Source organism: Ornithorhynchus anatinus, chromosome 12, assembly GCF_004115215.2.
Source record: "Ornithorhynchus anatinus isolate Pmale09 chromosome 12, mOrnAna1.pri.v4, whole genome shotgun sequence".
NCBI classification, from domain to species: Eukaryota; Metazoa; Chordata; class Mammalia; order Monotremata; family Ornithorhynchidae; genus Ornithorhynchus; species Ornithorhynchus anatinus.
In genome coordinates, this window is record NC_041739.1 from 38,660,975 (window position 1) to 38,677,779 (window position 16,805).

The 16,805-nt window shown below is 47.1% G+C and overlaps 1 protein-coding gene across 3 annotated transcripts in view; it reads left to right on the plus strand.

Moving 5' to 3' along the window:
- PAPSS1 (3'-phosphoadenosine 5'-phosphosulfate synthase 1) overlaps positions 1–16,805 on the plus strand; it is an 88,488-nt gene that overhangs the window by 20,099 nt on the left and 51,584 nt on the right. For all 3 annotated transcript variants that reach the window (XM_029076681.2, XM_016227259.3, XM_007666758.2), the window contains exons 3-5: positions 1,232–1,467; positions 8,830–8,968; positions 10,555–10,673. In XM_029076681.2, the coding sequence (XP_028932514.1) occupies positions 1,232–1,467; positions 8,830–8,968; positions 10,555–10,673 (494 nt within the window). The remainder of the gene's footprint in view (positions 1–1,231; positions 1,468–8,829; positions 8,969–10,554; positions 10,674–16,805) is intronic.

A 16,805-nucleotide genomic window follows, 5' to 3' on the forward strand; every position in this document is an offset into this window, starting at 1 on the left:
GCTTACTGTGTGAAGATAACCCCATTTAGACTGTGAGCCCGTTGTTGAGTAGATATTGGCTCTTATAATTGTATTTTTCAGGCGCTTAGTACAGTGCTCTGCACACAGTGAGCGCTCAATAAATACGATTGAATGAATGAATAAATAACTGTACTAAGAGCAGGGAGAGAATGCAAAGGTGGGAATTAGACATCCTCCCTGTCTGTTTTGCAGAGCTCTGCGATAAGTGGAAACTAATAGTAGAAATTGTGTCAAGTGCTGTGGTAAATACAATAAGATTGTCGTGTAAGGGTCGGGGAGAAGAGGCATTTAATCCCCATTTTACAGAGGAGCGTAGGGCGAAGTTAGGTGACTTGCCCAAGATCACCCGATAGGTAAGTGGCAGAGCCAGGATTAGAACCCAGATTTCCTGATGACCAGGCCTGTGCTCTCTTAATTTTTTTAAGTAGAAGCAAAACCCATTTCCTGCCCTCGATGTGCTTGCAGTCCAATGGGACGGGGGTGGTCACTGGGTCTCGGATAAATACCAGCAAAGCCCGCCTTAGCACCCCGCGAGCCGTGGCGAAGGCGATCGCGGAGACCGCCGCTATCCAGTCCGGACCGGAAGGCGATGCCGTCCGGCCCCGTCCCAGACCCCACGGCTCACTGGGTCGCCAGCCCAGGTGGCCTGATCCTGGAAGCCGGTTCGCGGAGATCTCTAAGGGGGAAGCAGCCCCATCTGGATTAGGAGACGACCCCAAAGGGAATATCTGGCAGCCTACCCAAGGACAGGCCTAGAGGGGAAATAAAATAAGCCCTTTGAAAAAGCAATTAAAGAGACTGAGAACCATTACCACAGCCAAAAGAGAGTCTCGAACGTGCCTCCTGTTAAACCCTAGGAATTAGGAATGCTAATCCTTTCCAAACCGCCTCCAGAATCCACGACTGAGGTTGCTGCCCAATGAAAAGTTTCGTCGGTTTTCAGTTGCCTCTTTGGGGATCGTTTAGGAGTTAGATCCGATTCATTCATTCATCCAGTCGTATTTATTGAGGGCTCACTGTGTTCAGAGCACTACTGAGGGCTTGGAAAGTACAATTCGGCGACAAATAGAGACGATCTGATCAAGAGCAGGGAACGTGGACGATGAATTAGGCTGGGCTTTTGATTCCCGATCCAGTGGCTGGTTATCGGTCATCTCCGTTAACCGGGGGAGGGCTCGTAACTCGCGCTGGGGGACGGTGTCATTGACAGGTCTCTCCGGGGCCGGGAAGACCACGGTGAGCATGGCGCTGGAGGAATACCTGGTGTGTCACGCCATCCCGTGCTACACGCTGGACGGCGACAACATCCGCCAGGGCCTCAACAAGAACCTCGGCTTCTCGCCGGAAGACCGGGAGGAAAACGTCCGCCGCATCGCCGAAGTGGCCAAGCTGTTTGCCGATGCCGGCCTGGTGTGCATCACGAGCTTCATCTCTCCTTATACCCAGGTACCGTTCGGGGCCTCCTTTCGGTTCGCTCGCTCGTCCAGTCGTATTTATTGAGTGCTTCCTGTTTGCAAAGCACTGTACTAAGCGGTTGGACGAGGACAGTATGACAGTAATAATAACGATGATGATGGTGTTTGTTAAGCGCTTACTATGTGCCGAGCACTGTTCTAAGCGCTGGGGTAGGTACGAGGTAATCAGATAGTCCCACGTGGAGCTCCCGGTCTTTACAGGTGAGGTAACCGAGGCAGAGAGCAGTGAAGTGACTTGCCCAGAGTCACTCAACTGACAGTTGGTGGAGCTGGGATTAGAACGCGCAACCTCAGATTTACAAGCTCTTTCCACTCAGCCACGCTGCGGCTGCCCCTCCCGGGCCGGGGTCACTTTCTAAAGGGTCGGAGTGGGAAAGGTGCACTGACCCTGCCAACCAAGCCCCACCGTTCAGAGGCTCTGATTGATTGTTAGTTGCTTGGGGTTCCCAGGGTGGAACCAGGCCGGTGACTATTCTCCTCAACTCTCAGGCCCCCTAGGAGGTTTGGGGAGGAGGCCTATATGAAATCTCCCTCCTCCACCTCCCCTCTTGACCGTAAGCTTGTTGTGGGCAGGGGATGCGTCTCCTATGTCGTACACTCCCAAGTGCTTAATACTTGATTGCACACGGTAAGCAATCAGTAAATACGCCTGACTGACCGACCTGGCGTGATCCCTGTCAGACCCTGGAGGCTGAACCTGAAGTGTTCTGGGCCTAGCCCCTCCTCCAGACGGGGCCGTGGGTAGGGAATGCGTCTGCCAATTTACGTTGTGTTGTTCCCTCCCAAGCGCTTTAGTGCACTGCTCAATAAGTACCATCGATTTGATTGATGGATTAATAGATTGGAGGCGTGGTTCAGGAGGTGACTTTTGGCACTGGCTTGGGAGTCAGAGGGTTCTCATCCCAGTTCCACCACTTGTCTTCTCTGTGACCCTGGGCAAGTCACCGAATTTCCCTGTGCCTCAGCTACCTCTTTCGTAAAATGGGGTGAAGAGTGTGAGCCCCGTGAGGGACAGGGACTGTGTCCGAGCTGATTAACTTGGATCTACCCCAGTGTTTAGAACAGTGCTTGGCACATAGCACTTAAGTAGTTCCACCACCATTATTTTTATTATTAGGCGAGTCACTTAATTACTCTCTGTCTGTTTCCTTATCTGTCACATGGGGATTCAATCCTACTTCCTCCTTTTTAGACTGTGAGCCCCATGTGGGACAGGGTTGTGTCCGATCTGAATATCTTGTTGGTACCTCAGTGCTTAGAACAGTGATAATCAGGTCCCACGTGGGACTCAGAGTCTAACTAGGAGGGAGAACGGGAGAACTCCCCATTTTGCAGATGAGGGAACTGAGGCCCAGTGAAGTTAAGCAGCTTGGCCAAGGTCACCCAGCAGACGTGTGGCAGAGCTGGCACTGGAAGCCAGGTCCTCTGACTCCCAGGCCCGTACTCTTTCCGTGAGACCGTGCGGCTTCTCCAGCTGTAGAGCAAAACCAAAGCATTACTGGATTCCACCCGCATCCCAAGTGAATGCTAGGCAAAGGTTTACCTCGTTCTTCTAAACTCAGTTCAACTTGGGCTCACTGTCGCGTTGTGTTTATGAACACATTTCGGAGGAAAGGCCTTTTTATTGTTGGCAAGCCTCAGTTTGAGTTGTCCTCCCCCTGACTTTCCCATCATTGGAGACGGCACCGCCATCCTTCCTGTCTCACAAGCCCGTAACCTTGGCGTTATCCTTGACTCCTCTCTCTCAGTCAGCTCACACAGTCCATCCATCATTAAATCCTGTCGTTTCCCCCCTTCACAATATCACTAAAATCCACCCTGTCCTCTCCATTCGAACTGCTGCCCTGTAAACACAATCGCTCATCCTGTCCCGTTTGGATGACTTCATCAGCCTTCTTGCCGACCTCCCAGCCTCCTGACTCTCCCCACTCGGGTGCGTACTTCACTCTGCTGCCCAGAATAATTTTTCTACAGAAACGTTGGGGACATTTCACCCCGTTCCTCAAAAAACTGCAGTGATTGCCCATCCATCTCTGCATCAGACAAAAACTCCTCACCAAAAGCCTTCCACCACCTTGCCCCCTCCTACCTCTCCTTGCTATTCTCCTTCTAAAACTCAGCCTGCACTCTTTACTCCTCTAGTGCTAACCATCTCACAGTGCCTAGGTCTCGCCTCTCTTGCCGCCGACCCCTGGCCCATATCCTGCCTCTGGCCTGCGATGCCCTCCCTCCTCAAATCTGTTAGACAATTACTCTCCTCTCCCCCTCGCTCCTCCACCAGCCCCCAAGCCTTATTGAAGGCACTTCTCATTCAAGAGGCCTTCCCAGACTAAGGCTCCCCGCCCCCCTTTCTTTTTTTTCCACTCCCTTCTGTGTCACCTTGATTTTCTCCCTTTGTCCTTCCCCCTTCCCAGCCCCAATGCACTTATGTACTTCTCTGTAATTTATTCATTTGTATTGCTGTCTGTTCCGCACTTCCCCCGAGACTGTATGTTCTTTTTAGGGCAGGGAAAATGTTAGTTTATTGTTGTACTGTACTTTCCCAAACCCTTATTTCGGTGTTCTGCATACAGTAAGCGCTCAATAAATACTATTGAATGAATGCAGATATTTTTGTCACTATTTTTTTTTAAATAATATTTATTAAGCACTTACTAGGGACCAGGCACTGTACTAAGCGCTGGGGTAGACAAGGTAATCAGGCTAGACACAATCTATGTCCCACTTTGGGATCAAAGTCTTCAATCCCCATTTTACAGCTGGGGTAACTGAGGTACGGAGAAGGAAAACGACTTGCCCAAGGTCACATAGAAGACGCGTGTTGGAATCAGCATTAGAGCCCAGGTGCTTCTGACTCCCAGGCTGCGCCTCTAGTGTGCTAATCATTGTATCCTAATCATTAGCACTATCTTGTGCTCGTCCTCAACTAGTGCTTGTTGTGTAAGGACCCTTATTGTAATCTAGTAATCTAATTAATAGTTGTAATAATTGTGGAGTTTGTTAAGCTTTTACTATAGGCGAAGCGCTGTGGTAATGTCTGGGTTAGATAACATACAATCCGATGAAGTCCTCCTTCTCTGTGGCACTGAGAGAGAAGAACGGGTATTTCATCCCTCTTTTACAGTTGATGAAGCAGAGGCACAGGGAAGTTATGCAACTTGCCCAGGTCTCGCCTCATTCCAATTGAACCATGGCAGTTCTTAAAGTTGGAGAATAGACTAGGGCTCCAGTTACTGATTTCTGGACATGCTTTGTCCCCGAGAAAGCAATAGATTTTGATCGTACGCTGGAAGACACCTGAAAGTAAACCTAGATTAATTCTGCGACTTGTGCTTGTAATTGTTCAGGGAGCACGATTAAGCTACTTTCTATTCCCTTGATAGTCTCGGTATTTTAACAGTTCTCCATCTCTCTTTGCCACTCTGCCTCTCGGCGCCCCGTATTGTTCAATCTCTCTCTGTTCTCTTCTTGTTTCCATTCCATCTCCCTCTTTCAGTCGGAACTGGAGTCTTCCATTTCCTGCTATTCTCCCCGACCAGCCTCCTTTTTCCTTGTCCACCTCCCCATCCCGATCTCTCCCCTCTGCTTCACTTCTGCTTCCTTCCCTCTAACTGCCCCTTAATAAGTATAATAATTGTGGTATTTAAGTGTTTACCATGTGCCAGGCACTGTACTAGGGACCGGGGTGGATACAAGCAAATTGGGTTGAACACAGTCCCTGTCCCACATGGGGCTCACAGTCTCAATCCCCATTTTACAGGTGAGGTGACCGAGGCCCAGAGAAGTGATGTGACTTGCCCAAGGGTAGACAGCAGACAAGTGGCAGAGCCAGAATTAGAACTCATGTCCTTCTCACTCTCAGGCCTGCATCTCTGCCTCAGAGTTTACTCTCCTCCTCCTCCTCCTTGTCACCTTCCTCCCTCTCTCTCTCTCTCTCTCTCTCTCTCTCTATCTCTCTCCCTTTCTCCTTTTCTTTTCATTTTTTCCTTTCCTAGGGTCCACCTTTTCCTCATCACTGCTTTTTCCTCTCTCCCCTGACTGGGTCTTCCTCTATTTTTCCACCGCTCCTCTCTGAGCTGGCCTGCTCTTTTCTCTATCTTCTCTATTTTCCCAGACCACGCTTGAACACTACTTACTTGTCTTCTTACCATTAGTTCAGATAATTCCATTCCGCTTTTCATTCACCTCTCACTTCCCCTCCCTGCATCCTGGCCTCCAGAGCTGGCAGGGTAAGAATCACAGTGGGAATTGCTTTGGCTCGTGGTCGTCTGGAACACTTCCACGCAGCAGTTTGTTTCCAGGAACATGGAATGTTTGTTGGATGCCCCCTCGGCGTATCCATTCAGAAGCCAAGAAAGCTAGATGCGACATGAGGTGGCTGCAGTTTCCGAAAGCAACTCGAGCAATATAGGGAGTTGTTTAAGAGTGATTTATAGTACGTTAACTCTCAAAGGGTCAAAGCGGAAAGTGCGTGTGGGCCATTTTGGATTTTGCCCAGACCGTGACAGTCAGCTAGCAAGGGAAATGTCCTGTTGGGAAAGGCCGAAAGCTCTAGGCCGCATTTCAGGGAGTTGGGAAGCTCGTAAAACAACCAAAGCAAAACATTGTCTAGTGCCATTCAAGTCCCAATTCTTGGCTCACTTGCTTCCTTCCTCCTCCTCGTTTTATCCCTCCCTTTTTACTCCCGCGCAGTCATGCTGCATGAGTGAATTGTGTTTGGAATCATTCCAGGTTCTCTCTCTAAGAGAGGGTTCTTTCTCTGCTTAGACTGTGAGCAGCGCACAGGGCAGGGACTGTGTCCGACCTAATCGCCTTGTACCTCTCCCAGCGCTTAGAACAGTGTTTGACGTGTAATAAGCGCTTAAATTCCATAAAAAAAAAAGCACGGGGGGAGGATGGGCCAGCCAGTTTGTACAGCCAGTTTTCTTATGACAGGGCTTGTTTTCTTGCAAGCCCAACATTAAGGAAAACTCCCGCTGTAGCAGTCTCCCATTCCATTAGCACACATACAGACATATTCTCTCTCTCTCTTATGGCCCAGCAGAACCCTCGAACAAGACATTTTTAGGCATCTTTTTGGTGCTTTCCATAGTTTCTGCCCAGTAAACCCCAGCATCACTGGTGGACATCTTTCTAGGCCTCTCCTTTGGGAGTTGGAGGTTGAAGCAGCGGTGAGCTGGAGGAAGATGGGGAGAGAAGGGTGATGGAAACCAGTCCTCCCCCGCCACACCTCCAGGTCCCTTTTTGTCACTAACCCGTTCCTCGCTGTGGAAGGCAAGATAGACTCCGAGGAGTTGGTTGTTCCTCTGCTTCGGATTTACTAGCCAGCGGCCCCGGGGAGGTGTTGGGGAAGCCGGTCAGAGCTCACCCGGGGAGCTTCAGTGGGGCTTCAGGCTGTTGCTCTTTTTATTAGTCAGTTGGATTTATTGAGCATTTACTGTGTACAGAGCACTGTATTAAGCGTTTGGGCGAGTACTTGAGAACACTATAACAGACACATTCCCTGCCCACAGTGAGCTAGAGGGGGAGACAGACATTTAAATAAATTGCAAGAGACGTGGATGTGCAGATTTGTTAGGGAGCCATTCTCCGTGAGTGCCCCCTCACTTGTTCAAGTTGGTGTGAAATGAAACTCTCCACTCCCGGGATTCCAACAGCTTTGGCATCGGCGTCTTTTACGTGGCTTTCGGCTTGCTATGAAGAAGGGTGACCTGGTGGAAAGAGCCCGGGTCTGGGATTCAGAGGATCTGGGTTCTAATCCCGGCTTTACCACTCGTCTGACCTGTCACCTCGATCAGGTCTCTTCACTTCTCTGTGCCTCAGTGCAAACCGGAGATTCCATACTTGTTCTCCCTCCTTAACTTAGTATTAGTAGTTAGTAGACTTAGTATTTTGTATTTAACCCAACCCTGGGTACAGGGCCTCACAAATAGTAAGTGCTTAATAAATACCAGAATTATTGTCATTGTCGATATCATATCCGGAGTCTGGGACTTCAGCACAAGTAAGTTTACCGAGCTTGTTTACTGTCTCTCGGAGAAGATGAACACTTCTGGCAATGTGGGATGCCAAATGATGTTTTGGATGATGACGATTTACTGAAATCCAGATGTCTAAGAGCTGGTGATGCTTCGAGGCCACGTCCAGCCTCTTAAAAAAAAATTTCATCTTTCTCAACCGTCTTGGAACCGGGTGGGTGTTTCTGTAGCATCAGAGCAAATGCGTGAGTGAGGTGGATTTATTGCATGTTGGGACCGAGACCCTTTGTCAGAACTCAGGCATCACCTATCTATAGCTTTCCAGAACTGGAAATGATTCAGTCAAGCGCTTTGGGGGAATACAGTAGAACAGAGGTAGTAGACATGTTCCCTACCCACAAGGAGTTTACAGTCTAGAAGGGAATCTAAATTGCAGATATGTACTTAAGTGCTGTGAGGGTGGGGTGAATAAAGAGTACAAATCCAAAGGTGACACAGAAGGGAGAGGGAAAAAGGGAAATGAGGGCCTAGTCAGGAAAGACCTCTTGGAGGAGATGTGATTTTTATAAGGCTTGGAAGGTGGGGGGAGTGATCATCTGTTGAGTGTGAAAGGGGAGGGAGTTCCGGGCAGTGGGAGGATGTGGCTGAGGGTTCGATGTCGAGGTAGACGAGATTGAGGTACGGCGAGTAGGTGGGCATTGGAGGAGCAAAGTGAACGTAGTAGAAAATCAGTGAGGTAAGATGGAGGAGGAGATCAAGTGCTGTAAAAAAAAAACAACCGCAAGGAGTTACTGTTGGCAGAGGTCGATAGGCAACCACTGGAGGTTCTTGACTGGGGAGACAGGGACTGAATGTTTTTTTTAGAGAAATGTTCCAGGCAGCAAAATGAAGTATGGACTGGAATGGGGAGAAACAGGGAAGTCAGCAAAGAGTCTGCAAAAGTCAAAGTGGACTAGGGTAAGTGCTTTGATCGTCATAGTAGCAGTTTGGAAAGGTGCTGAGGCTCAGCCTCACCAACTCAGTCTCCAGTGTAAAGCCTCTCAGGATGTGGCTACCTCTCTCACCGATTCGCCTACAGCAAGAAGTCTCTTTGCTTCAGGTTTCTCCCCTGGAAGATGACGATGCCTTCTGTTCTAACTGTGGTATACGTTTAAGCGCTTACTATCCGTCAAGTACCGTCCTAAGCCCTGGGGTAGGTGTAGGATCATCAGGTCGGACACGGGTTAGACACGGCTCTTGGAACCGTGAGGAAAAGCAAATCGGGAATATTGTTAAACCCTGTCGAAATGCATAGCTAATGCATAAATGTATTAGCTTTTCTTCCTGCCTCTCTGAAAGGTTTCTGTTTTCTTTAGGACCGTAATAACGCCAGACAAATCCACGAAGGTGCAAATTTGCCATTTTTTGAAGTGTTCGTTGACGCACCTTTGCACGTTTGTGAACAGAGGGATGTCAAAGGACTGTACAAAAAAGCTCGAGCTGGGGAAATTAAAGGTAAGCAATCGGAGTTATTTATATTTTCAGTTTCCAGGTTCCTTCTTACACACCATCTCTTGGCAGAGATGTGGCGGAGTCGGGATTAGAAGCCAGGTCCTCCTGACTCCCAGGCTCGGGCTCCACCCACTAGGCCACACTGCTTCTCACGTGTGGATCTGCTGTCAGTGAAATCTTGGAACTGACAGTTATTTATCTATTTTGATGCTACTGATGCCTGTCTACTTGTGCTACTGATGCCTGTCTACTTGTTCTGTGGTCTGTCTCCCCGCTTCTAGACTTGGAGCCGTTGTCGGGTAGGGATTATCGCTGTTGCCGAATTGTACAAGCGCTTAGTACAGTGCTCTGCACACCCTATTTATTTTGTTTTCTTTTGTTAATGAGATGTACATCACCCTGATTCTATTTATTTGCTCTTGTTTTAATGAGATGTTCTTCCCCTCGATTCTATTTATTGCCATTGTCCTTGTCTATCTGTCTCCCCCGATTAGACTGTAAATCCATCAAAGGGCAGGGACTGGCTCTATCTGTTACCGATTTGTACATTCCAAGCGTTTAGTACAGTGCTCTGCATATAGTAAGCGCTCAATAAATACTATTGAATGAGTAAGCGCTCAATAAATACAGTTGAATGAATGAATGAATGCAAGGCAGACAACCAGAACTGAGAAACACCTGAGTGATCCTGCACCAGCTGCCGGCATGATACTTAGATTCTCGGTGAATTATGGTACCTGCTAAGGGCTACTGTGTCCTAGGCCCCATGCTAAGAGCTAGAGAGAAAACGGAATAAACTGACAGACATTGTCCCTGTCTCAGGGGGACTTCCAGTGGGAGGTGGAGGGGGGCAACCATCTAGAAAAAGATAAATTGTTGCTAGTGGGAGGAGCGTTTAAGACCCAGGAGTAATAACTAAAGGGCCAGATGGATAGATGAGCAACTTGAGGAAGGAGAGAACTGATGATCCTCGGTCCTTGCTGTGAACCCCATGAGGGACAGGGACTGCATCCAACCCATTTGCTTGTAGCCACCCAAGCACTTAGTACAGGGCCTGGCACAGAGTAAGCACTTAACAAATACCTTCATTAATATCGTGATTATTTTTTCTCTACCCGGCTGCAGCTCCCTGGCATTTGAACGGGCAGAAGGCAGAGATGTGTCTGGTTTCCCACGGCTGGGATGAGAGGGAGCCAGAATCCCGGGGTTCGCGGCCTCAGGATCGAGGCTTATCTGTCACTGCCGCTGGGAGCAGGGAGCGTGTCTGTTACAGTGTTAGATTGTACTCTCTCAAGCGCTTAGTACAGTGCTCTGCACAGGAAGCGCTCAATAAATTTGATTGACTTGCCCGAGATCCAACCAGGCTGTTGTTGGTGAGCTGGAGGCCAGGAGGTAGCCAGCACCCTGACTGGTTGCCTTTCTCAATCACTCGTGTTTTTTGAGCACTTATTGAGCATTTACTGTATGCAGAGCACTGTACTAAGCATTTGGAAGAGTACTACAGGGTTGGTCGACACGTACCCAGCCCACGAGGATCTTGCGTTATAAAAGAATGTGTCAGTCTTTTTCCTTGTCCTGTGTCTTTATAGGTTTCACTGGGATCGACTCCGAATACGAAAAGCCCGAAGCCCCCGAATTAGTGCTGAAGACAGACTCCTGCGATGTGAATGACTGTATCCAACAAGTTGTGGAGCTTCTGCAAGAAAGGGTAAGAGGTGGAGAGAGGCGCGGCTTTCCATGTAACGGGATTAGTTCCTTCTGTACAGGACAAGCCTCGTCACTCTCGAGCGTGTGGTTAACGTGTGCTAAGTGATATTTCTTTTTAACAATCCTTCCTTGATTGAAAAAGTTAGTAAATGAAACCATGGTAATAGTAAATTATGCTTCTTACTTAATTCCATGTCAAGTTACCTTGTAGTTCTTCGTTCTGTTCCCATGTATACTACTTCTCTTCCTTCGTAAGATATATTTTCGTTTTCTCATACCCTTTGTTTAGTAAGTCAGTCATTTGTATTTATTGAGTGCTTACTGTGTGCAGAGCACTGTACAAGGACTTTGGAAGAGTACAGTATAACAATAAATGCACACATTTTCTTCCCTCAACCAGTTTACAGTCTAGAGGGGGAGACAGACATTAATATAAATAAATAAATCACAGATATGTGGGGCTGAGATGAGGAATAAATAAAGGGAGCAAGTCAGGGCGACGGAGAAGGGAATGGGAGAAGAGGAAAGGAGGGCTTAGGAGATGTGCCTTCAGGCACGCTTCGAAGGCGGGTAAATGTCTGTTGGATGTGAGCTGAGAGGGGGTTCCAGGCAAGAGAAAGGATGTAGGCGAGAGGTCGGTGGTGAGCTAGGCAAGATCGAAGTACAGAGAGAAGTTTAGCATTAGAGGAACAAAGGATGAAAGTAAGGGAGTATCCTCCTAAGGTCAGTATGCGCAAAGCAAGTAATTGCAGTTTTTTCCTTCAGGGACGAGATTGCAAAGTAGAGTGGAAAAAATCCGGTAGCACTAGAAAACAGGGATTGATCGTCATATAGCTAGAGAAGGCCCATGAAGTTCTTGTAGTAGCAGCATGTTCTAGGGGACAAAACAAAGGCCTGACAGTCAGAAGGACCTGGGTTTTAATCCCTGCTCTGCCACTTGTCTGCTGTGTGACCTTGAACAAGTCACTTAGCTTTGTGTGCCTCATCTGTAAAATGGAGATCAAGATTGTGAGCCCTTTGTGGGACCTAAACTGTGTCCAACTAATTATCTTGTATCTACCCCCAGGCTTTGCACAGTGCCTGGCACATAGTTTGCGCTTAACAAATGCCATTTAAAAAAAACTCCACCAAAAAACATTTTTTTGTGGTCTGAAGTGAGAATATTATTGTGCCTCACAGGCCCTTTGGAGGTCCCGATGGTGATTATGATAGGTGTGGGGGCCAGTGGAGATGAGTTTAGGAATTGGGCCTTGGGCGGGCGGGGCAGGGAGAGGAGAGATAAAGAGAGAGGAGAGGAGAGAGACATTGTTCACCCTTAGAATTTAGCAGTGCAGATGGATGGGGTGGGAGTAAGGGTGTGCTTGAAAACAAGTGAGGGTTATGTGCAGGAAACTTAAATAAGCCTAGAAAGTTAAAGGATAGAACAGCACGGGAGGGAGCGAGAAAATACATGCTTTCTTTAATGAAGAGGTAGTTCTTGGGATTTTAAATTAGCCTGAATAGTGGATATTCACTCCAGATCATGCAAAAATAAAATAAAATAAAAATCCCCAAATCCAATGATTGTTGCACTGGACATTGAAGTCCCCAAGGTATTTTATTTTTTTCCTTTAAAAAAAAAAAAATTGTGAGAAGCGAGCCAATCAGGGACAGAGGGGAAAAGTCCAAGGTCACCCTTGAAGCCCCTTAAATCTAATTATAGAGGCCATGGACGAAAGACTATGCCCAGCTGTTTACTCGATGATGATCGATGACAAAGTGAACAAATACCATTACAAAATAAACAATTTCACTGCTAAAGCAGAATAAAGGAACCGTCTCTTCCTTTCAGTTTTCCCTCATCCTTGTTTCTATCGGAACAAATTCTTCTGCAAACCTGCTTTATTTCACCGGTAACGTATTTTTTGAAATAAAAGTTGCCTAGTCTAAGTGTGGCCCTTTTTAAGAATTCGGACTCTCTGTCCCTTCGGCTTTATCCAACTGGGGGCTTCTAGGCTACATCCAGCCTCTCTCAGGGATTCGGGTTAACTACTGAGACGATCCATTTGGTATTGGAGTGGTTGAGTTTTCGGGGTCCCCATTAAAACAGGAATGTTAAAGCAACTTTCCTTGTACATCCATCAGTTTGACCATTGAAAATGACTTAATATGAAACCAACTGGTTGTTTAACTGTGGTGAATTGCATTGAACCAACCTTCAGAGGACAGTCAAGCCTGTTAGCATGTGGCTTGAAGTCAGAACACTATAGTAATAATAATATTTAATAATAATAATAATATTGGTATTTGTTAAGCGCTTACTATGTGCAGAGCACTGTTCTAATCGCTGGGGGAGATAAAGGATAATCAGGTTGTCCCATGTGGGGCTCACATAATTAGGGTATTTGTTAAGCACTTATTACATCAGGAACTGTACTAAGCACTGGGGTGAATACAAGCAAATCAGGTTGGACGCAGTCCCTGTTCCATGTGGGGCTCACAGTCCCGAACCCCATTTTACAGTTGAGGTAACTGAGGCTCAGAGAAGTGACTTGCTCAGGATCACCCAAGAGACAAGTAGTGGAGCTGGGATTAGAACCCATGACCTTCTGTCTCCCAGGCCCAGACTGTATCCACCGTGCCATGCTTTTATCTCTCTCTTCGTTTCCTTTCATCTCCTCCTCCCCGTTTCCCCCTCCCAAGTCCAAAATACTGAAGAGAGCTTTGGGATAATCTTAGTAGCAAAAACTAGCTAGCATGTAGTCTGATTGATTGTTAGAACTGAAACCTGAATTCTTCACTGGGTGTATGCGAATTCCCCCCTCTTGTCCCATGGCTGGAATGCTGCTTTACTGGTTGGGTCAATCACTAGGGTCGGTGTTGAACTGAAATTTGAGAGAATGGGATGCACGGAATCACCCGTCTTGTCGGTGTAGCGGAGAATTTCTCATTTTCACTCAAGGGGAAATTAGTGATTCTTTTAGCAGAGGGAATTCTGTGAGGCAGTTCAATCAGCTGGGCTCGTGGAATCCTGCCAGCTAACTCTCTTCTCCAGGAAGAGGGTTTCCATTGTAAGTTCATCACTCTTAGGCTTTGTCACAAGACAAGGAAAACCTGGGTAGTTCAGCGGGAGTTTGGAAAGCAGCCTAACAGTGTCCGACCGGACCTCTTATTTTGGGCCTTGAGGTCCCCTGTGAATGGGAAGATTTCCTGGACACTAAGAAAAGAAAACTATTATTTAGCCTAGTAAGCCACTGAATAACACTGGGGCACCCCCAGTTTTGATCGATCGCAGTTGGCACAAGCCGGAGACGTGTCATCACGCACTAATTGCTGATTTAGTTGAGGGTCCTTAAAGCCCCCAGCGTTCCGGGGAGAACAGGAGAAGGGAACCAGCTTACTGTTCAACCAGGCAGCCAGGGAGTTTTATATAATAATTATGGAATTTAAGCTTTTACTATGTGCCAAATACCGTTGTAAGTGTCAGGGTAGATGCAGCATCATCAGGTCCCACATGGGGCCGAGAGTCTAAGTAGGAGGGAGAACAGGTATTTTTGATGAGGTAACTGAGGCTCGAAGAAGTTATGTGACTTGGCCCGAGGTCTCAGAGCAATCAAGTGATGGATCAGGATTAGAACCCAGGGCTTCTGACTCTTCTAGGCCACACTGCTTTGCCAGTATGACCAGTAATGATTGCCTTCCATTAGTGCTTAGTGCTAGAGAAAGAGCATGATAATTCTTTAGAATATTCATCCACGCTTCCCTTGAGCTTTGAAGGGAATGAAGTCGGTTGCTTCAAGGGTGAAGTTAGCCATTAATAATTGTAGAAGCAGCGTGGCTCAGTGGAAAGAGCACGGGCTTTGGAGTCAGAGGTCATGGGTTCGAATGCCGGCTCTACCACTTGTCAGCTGTGTGACTGTGGGCAAGTCACTTAACTTCTCTGTGCCTCAGTTACCTCATCTGTAAAATGGGGATGAAGACTGTGAGCCCCACGTGGGACAACCTGATTCCCCTGTGTCTACCCCAGCGCTTAGAACAGTGCTCTGCACATAGTAAGCGCTCAACAAAAACCAACTATGCACCATGCTAAGTCCTGGGTTGAATACAATCAGGGCAGACATTATCGATTAGACTGTAAGCCCGTCAAACGGCAGGGACTGTCTCTATCTGTTGCCGACCTGTTCATCCCAAGTGCTTAGTACAGTGCTCTGCACATAGTAAGCGCTCAATAAATACTATTGAATGAAAGCAGATTAGTCCTGTCCCACCTGGGGCTCAAAAGGGGAGGGATAACAGAAATTTAATTCCCAGTTCATAAACGAGGAAACTGAGGTACTGGTCCAAGTGATATGTCCATTTGTCTCACGGCAGGCAAGTGGATAAGCGCTTAGTTCAGTGCTCTGCCCACAGTAAGTGCTCAATAAATGCGATTGAATGAATTAGAAGCTGGGTCTCCTAGGCCTGAGCTCTCCACTAGGTCTGAAGACCATTGGTAAACCTGAAATAGGTTAGGAAGTTTGAAAAATAATAACGGAGGAAAAGTGGTTGCCTCTCGTACTAATACTGTTATTCTTAGATATGTTTTATTGTTTTGTTCCCTTGCCATTTTGATGGGGGAAATGTTATCTTTGCTAATAGTTGAACAAGTTCCATAAGGGTTCGTGGTGGAAGATTGTTTTTATTTCTGTAGTCATTGTCCCCTGAGAATAAAGCTGATTTTCAGGGGCTTACCTTCTATTTCTATAAATAAAAAGTCTTAGTCCTACATGTGAGTCTTAAAATTCCCTTTGGAGACTTTCTGTTTATCGGACAGTATGTTTTTTAAGCTTTAACACATCCGTCACGCAGATAGAGATCACCAAGGACATGGAAGCTATTTTCCTGCTCAGTCGTGCCAGGCTTGGAAGGACACATGAAGACTTTCATCTACTCTCTGATGTTTTCTCCCTGCCCATGCTCGGGGATGCCAAAAAATCATTAGATTGTTTAATTCTCACTTAAAATCATTCTGTTTGGTGACTTTGAAGTTGGAGCCATAGACCCCATTTGTTAGGTGAAAAGTTTATCTGAAGGAAGAAGCCAGCCAAAAGCAAAGGTCTCGGGAGAAAAAAAAGCACAAAAACCTAATTATACCATCACCAAACCCAACAGTCCCCAAGAATTGTTTTTATCTTTAAGGGTGCAGAATGCAGATATTGCCTTGGAGAGAAAGCGGGAGACACTAAGTGCTTCTCTGTACCTGAGTTTCCTCATCTGTAACATAGCGATTAATCAATCAGTGGTATTTACTGAGTATTTACTCTATGCAGAGCGCTGTACCAAGCACTAGGGAGAGCACAATAAAACAGAATTAACAGTTACATTCCCTGCTCGCCACAAACTTACAGTCCAGATCGGGAGGTAGACATTAATATGAATAAATAAGTGATTGATAATATTTAATAAAATGGAAGGTTTCTCCCTTTCATTTAGATTCTGAGACCCTTATGGGACAAGGACTTTGTCCAATCTGCAGAGCGCTTAAATGCTATATTTAGTATTGTAAATATAAATACTGAGGGTTAAAACAGATTGCATAAGTGCCAAGGGTGTTCATGGAGTTGATGTGTCTTGGGTGGGAAGCAGCGTGGCCTACTGGAAAGAGCCCGGGCCTAGGAGTCAGAGGACGTGGGTTCTAATCCCGGCTCTGCCACCTGTCTGCTGTGTGACCTTAGACAAATCACTTCACTTCTCTGGGCCTCAGTTACCTCATCTGTAAAATGGGGGTTAAGACTCTGCACCCCATGTGGGACAGGGATTGGGTCCTACCTGACTGCCTTGTACCTACCCCGGTGTTTAGAACAGTGCTTGGTACATTGCAAGCACTTAATAAGCACCACTAACATTATTATTGTTGTGGATGAATCGGGAGAGGCGTCCTGAAGGAGGGACGTAAGCGAGGTGGGGGGAACAGTCTGAGACTGAGATCCACACGGTACATTTGGATTTGGAAGGCGAGCCCTGCCGCCCACTTGGATGCTACCAAGGAAGCGACCCGGAATATTTTCAGCTTGAATGTTTAAAATAAACGAAAAAAAAGCTCCAGCAAAACCAACTCCTTCCTTCTTCCCCTTTCCTCCCATCCATCTTGCACCACCGACCTCCTAACCTCGGG